Below are 5062 nucleotides of genomic sequence, written 5' to 3' on the forward strand. Positions count from 1 at the left end.
CCAGGGGCGCGGGTGAGCGGGGCGGCAGAGCTGGGGGGAGGGGGTGGTGCCGTGGTGAAGTCAGGGGCGCGCGGGTGAGCCCACGGGCGCGGGTGAGCGGGACAGTCGTCTGCGGGTGAGCGCGGGGGACAAGGGTGCACTGCGCGGCGGGGCGAGGGGAGAGCCGCTGGTGCGGGTTAGCGGGGTAGTGGGGACCGGGGTGAGCGGGAAAGCCCGGCGCAGGTGAGCGACGGTCCGGGCTACGGGGCCTGGGGTGGGCCGCGTGGGCAGAGCCGGGAGGTTGCGGGAGGGACCCAAAGGAGCGAGCACCCATCGTGCGTCCCTGACCCCTTCCAGGACTCTGCGGGGCCCCTGACCCTAGACTTTGCCAAATCAGGAACGCTACCCGGAGGCCTGTCGGGGAACTGGGAAAGGAACGTGCCATTTTTGCTCCTCGCAAAGAATTTTTAACAGAGCCAGTAAGGAATAACCCAAGCCGGGCTGGAGGACTGAGAATCCAGTAGAAAACTGGTGTCCTATGACTTGGCGGACAGGTGGGAAATTGGAGGCCTGATTTGTCGATGCCTGCAAAGGTTTCCCTGTTGCCTGACCATAAGAATCCTGTAAACCTGTATGGGTCCACAGACATGTCCTCTTATTCTCTCTCTCTGACCACATTGGTCTCATTGCTGTTTTAGGCTCCAGACAAGCACACACCTGCCACAGGGCCTTTGCACTGTCTCTTATCTGCTTCCTGGAAAGCTCCTCCCCTAACATCTGCATGGACAAGTTGCTAGCTATACTTAGCACTTCTTCCATTCTCACTTTATTAGAGGTCCCCCCGGGAACAGACTGCATATAAAAGAACCCCTTCCCTTTTCCTTAGCTGTCCCCCTTAAAGCTAGTAAGTTCATAAGAGCAGGTGAAATAACCCTGGCACTCGTGCACAGTAGGTGCTCATTAAATATTTGTTAAATGAGTAGGTGTGCTTAAATTCTGTTTTGAATTTCAAAATCATGAGGCTACTCATTGCCAAGGTAGAGTGGCGGGCTCCATGAGAGAGTACTAGTAGACTCTTCACCATCAAAGAAAGCTGTGTTGATTGTTACAGATGAGTGGGAATTGCCTGGTAGAGAGAGGTGCTGATCCTGAATTCTGAGCAGAGTGGAAAGCATGTGATCAGTCACCAAAGCAAGAAAGATCTGGAAATATTTTGCTATTCATTCATTACTGAGCCTCTTGTAAAGCTGGTGTCTTCATGTTCTTGTAGATAGCTCATGGGCCTTTTGGAAGACAGTTAAATAAGCAATGGCATGAAGGGGAAGAAGGCTGTGATAGAGAACTTAGCCATGTCCTCCTCTAGGGTACCTAGAAAGTGCCCTTTCAACTGAGATCTCTAGGAAATAGGAGTTAACTAGGCAGACACAACAGAAGTGGTAGGGTCAAGACCCTTGAGGGCATGTTGGGGAGAAAGCAGCTGGGCATAGTGTTGTAGGTGTTCTTCTGAGGATTATCTTGGTGTAAGTGGACTTTATCATGGAAAGCATAGAGGCAGTTACTAAGGGAGTGAGTGTGATAGAGTGGAGAGTTCTGAACATTGAGCCCTGGGACACAAGAATATTGAAAAGAACGATAAAAAGGAGCCAGAAAAAGACTAAGATGGAACAGCTTGTGAGAAAGGAGGAAAACCAGGAGAGTGTGGTGTCTTAAGTGCAAGCTAAGAGAGGGACAGCAGGGAGAGAGTCCCAGTCCTGGGCCAGAATTGTTTTCTCTTTCCCAGCCCTTGTCTTCTGCTGCATCCTTGTTCCACCAGACCCTCCACCAAGCCAAGAATCTTCCTACCATGCTCCCCTCTTTGTATGCATTGGCTGGGAAGTGCTGGAGCAGTGCTGTATGTCAGGCATCTGCTTTGTTCAATGCAGATGTCAGTTGGAATGGAAAACCCAGAGCCCTGCAACAAACCGAGTCCCCACGAACAATGCAAGTTTTAGTCAGTGAGTAAAGGTGACAGCACACTGAGGAAAGAAATCCTTTTATAAAGCTTCTTAAAATAAAGATCTTCCAGAAGCCACCTGCAGTTTTTTAATTGACCAGGAAATACTCCCTTCCTCTAAATCCATAGAATCATGTTGGTATATTGTGTTGGGATTCACACTTACTGATAAATATCTGAAATTTTAAAATTAAAAAAAAAAAAGAACAAAAGGGAGAAGGGAATGAGCAGTGATGTCCAGTGACAATTCTGTCAAGTAGACATGGACAGAGGCTAGACTTAAAAATGGGGAAGTCATAGGGAACCTGACAAGAATTTTGATCCTGAGGGGAGGATGAAGGGGGTACAGGGGAAAAGGGGAAGATAACACTGGACTGATACTTTTTAGCGATTACAATGTAGCTATTACTTTTAAAATGGAAAATACACATTTTGGTGAGGAGATGGGGAAAGGAGAATCCTTGTGCATTGCTGGAGGGTGGTAAATACAGTGCATGCACATACTATCAGCCTTTTTCTCCTAACTCTCCTGCAGCCTTTTCTCCTCAGCATAATTCTAATTCTCCTCCAGCCTTTTTAGATAAAAAGTTTGTCCCAGCAGAAGGACAAACTTGCACTTGACCCTCAGTGGAAGCCAAAAGTAGAACTTAAAGAGAGGAATCCCATTCCTTTTTAGGCCCATTAAGTTTTGAAAGTAGAATATTTTGGAGATATCAGCTTGATTGGGAAGTCTATGAAGGAGAAAGAAAGATTTTCTTAAAAACGTTTTCTCTGCATTTATGTAGAGGTTTAAAACAAGGCTACCAGGAGATATTTGCTATGTTACCATTTTGCCTCCTAAACTGGATTGGGAAATAGTACCTGTGAGTGTCACTTCTTTCACACATCTGTCATAGATTAGTGGAAGAAGAAATGGATGACAATACTCCAGGTTTCTACATAGCAGAACTTAATACATACCGTCAGAAGAACAACGTAAAAGAATTTCAGTACTTTGAACTGTCAAAGACAGGACCTCCACATGATGCAAGGTGAGTTGTATAAAAAACAAGGACATGTCCCCATAAAATATAGACTGGGAGAATGGCAACTCTGGGGTATTTTTAAAATCAGTACTTTCGCTCTGGAGCAGATTTGCCAGAGTTCTGTGAGATTCCACTTGGCATAAAGTGGGAACTTCAGAGACCTGCAGACAGCAAATAGGAGATACGTCTTCCCTTCCTTCAAGATTATATGTAATCTTGCTTTTGGGGGGGCGACTGCTTAACTCTGTATTAAAATAAATTACAACCTTCAAAGGTAGTCATGGAAGGCAGTGGTGATGGGAGTATTTGCATATGCTTTATCATATTTTGTGAATTTTTTTTGTAATCAGGTTTAAAGTTCAAGTTATTATAAATGGTAGAAAATTTCCAGTAGCAGAAGGTAAATCAAAGAAGGAAGCAAAAAACGCTGCGGCCAAACTTGCTCTTAAGACTCTTAATGATGAAAATAAGGTAATTGCCTTTTCTTCCCCTACTAGAAGGAAATTCACAAATATTTTATATTGTTTTGTGAGGTGTTACCACATATTACCTTCAGATTTTAGTTCATTCTTTTTTACTGTAGAACCCTGAGTGACAGGTACATCGAGGAAATAGCAAAGCTCAAGAATACCTAGCTAGAGGATCACAGCACTGATATACTCTAACATTAAACACATGTCCAAGGAAGCAGTGAGAAATGAGCTTACGGGTTCAGGCAAAAGTCCCTCCAACTGAGAGAGTGGAATACCGAAGGGCTTAAGCATGACAGTGATTGCGAGGAGAATGATGTATAGAGGACTGCTGATGAAGAACCAGCATACTAATCGGTGTCCCTGAAGATATCTGAGAACAGAAGGGAAGGTACAGAAAAACGATCTGAAGAGAGTTCACTAGAGAATGTTTCTGAAATAAAGAACTGACTACAGGTTAAAACAACTCAATAGATACAGAAAAATACAAAACTGTCAAGAACATTAGTCCTTGTAAAAATACTGAATTCTGGCCCTCCCTGGTGGCGCAGCGTGTTTAAAGCACAGCACTAAGAAGCTTAAGCCACTTCTGCATGAGTTCGATTCCCGCCTGCCCTGGAGGTGACCACATGGCGCGGCAGACCTCTCCCGACCCGCCCGCTGCTCCCCTCAGCAGTGTACTTCGTAGATCTGCCTGTTCTGCTTCCCACCCTGTCCCTGGTGAATCCTCTCATCCTCCGCATCTCTGGCCTGTACCCCAGTTCTGTATGAATAAATAAATAAATCTTTAAAAAAAAGAAAAAAAATACTGAACTCTAAGGAAGAAGAAAGAATCATACAATGGAAGGGAATTATATGATATGTGAAAAGAAAACTAATGCTGAACACAGCAGTGGAGCAATGGCTATAAGTTGAGACAAGAAGTTATTTCATTTATTATGGTACAGAAGAGGAGTATTCTCAGATATTGAAATTTTGCTTTCCTATTTACTTGAAGATGTTAACTTTGGCTAAAAGAAAAGGAAAATTCAGGCAAAGCCACAAACTGATAAGTTATTAATGAATCAGTAAACCAAGTCAAGAAGTTAGGGGAAGAAAATAGACTACCTCCATTTCCCCCCATAGCAGAAGGGAAATAATGATAAGAAAAGAAATTAATGTAAACGAAAACAAAGAAGTAGTAGTAAAGGTTAGAAGGTAGTTCTTTGACAAGATTAATAAAGTAGGAAAACGTTCAACAAGCTTTTGTCAGATTAAAATTTTAAAAAGTGAGATGATAGGCCCTCCCTGGTGGCGCAGCGGGTTAAAGCACTGCACTAAGAAACTAAAGAGTCGCTTCCGCATGAGTTTGATTCCCGCCTGCCCCGGAGGTGACCACATGGCGTGGCAGACCTCTCCTGACCCGCCCGCTGCTCCCCTCAGCAGTGTTGATCATGTATTCAATATATATGCTTAATTTGAACAACTGTTATGTGGCTGGCATTATGAAAAAGGCAATGATGATAGGCATATTTTATATTTGAGATGCTATATACATACTGTTTAGCAACTTCTTGAGCATATTTTGGCAGTTGTAACTAAGAAAGTGAGAAATG

At 44.1% G+C, this 5062-nt stretch overlaps 1 protein-coding gene across 5 annotated transcripts in view; it reads left to right on the plus strand.

Annotated features, from left to right (window-relative positions):
• Positions 1–5062, plus strand: part of EIF2AK2 (eukaryotic translation initiation factor 2-alpha kinase 2) — a 30166-nt gene that overhangs the window by 374 nt on the left and 24730 nt on the right. For 4 of the 5 annotated variants that reach the window (XM_012727679.1, XM_012727676.1, XM_012727675.1 and 1 more), the window contains exons 2-3: positions 2869–3003; positions 3348–3468. In XM_012727679.1, the coding sequence (XP_012583133.1) occupies positions 2885–3003; positions 3348–3468 (240 nt within the window). In that variant the 5' untranslated portion in view covers positions 2869–2884. Of the gene's footprint in view, positions 1–336; positions 534–2868; positions 3004–3347; positions 3469–5062 lie in introns of all 5 variants that reach the window. The other variant, XM_012727677.1, reaches the window with a different exon arrangement.

Source organism: Condylura cristata, unplaced genomic scaffold (genome assembly GCF_000260355.1).
Source record: "Condylura cristata isolate star-nosed mole 26May11 unplaced genomic scaffold, ConCri1.0 scaffold00020, whole genome shotgun sequence".
Lineage (NCBI taxonomy): Eukaryota > Metazoa > Chordata > Mammalia > Eulipotyphla > Talpidae > Condylura > Condylura cristata.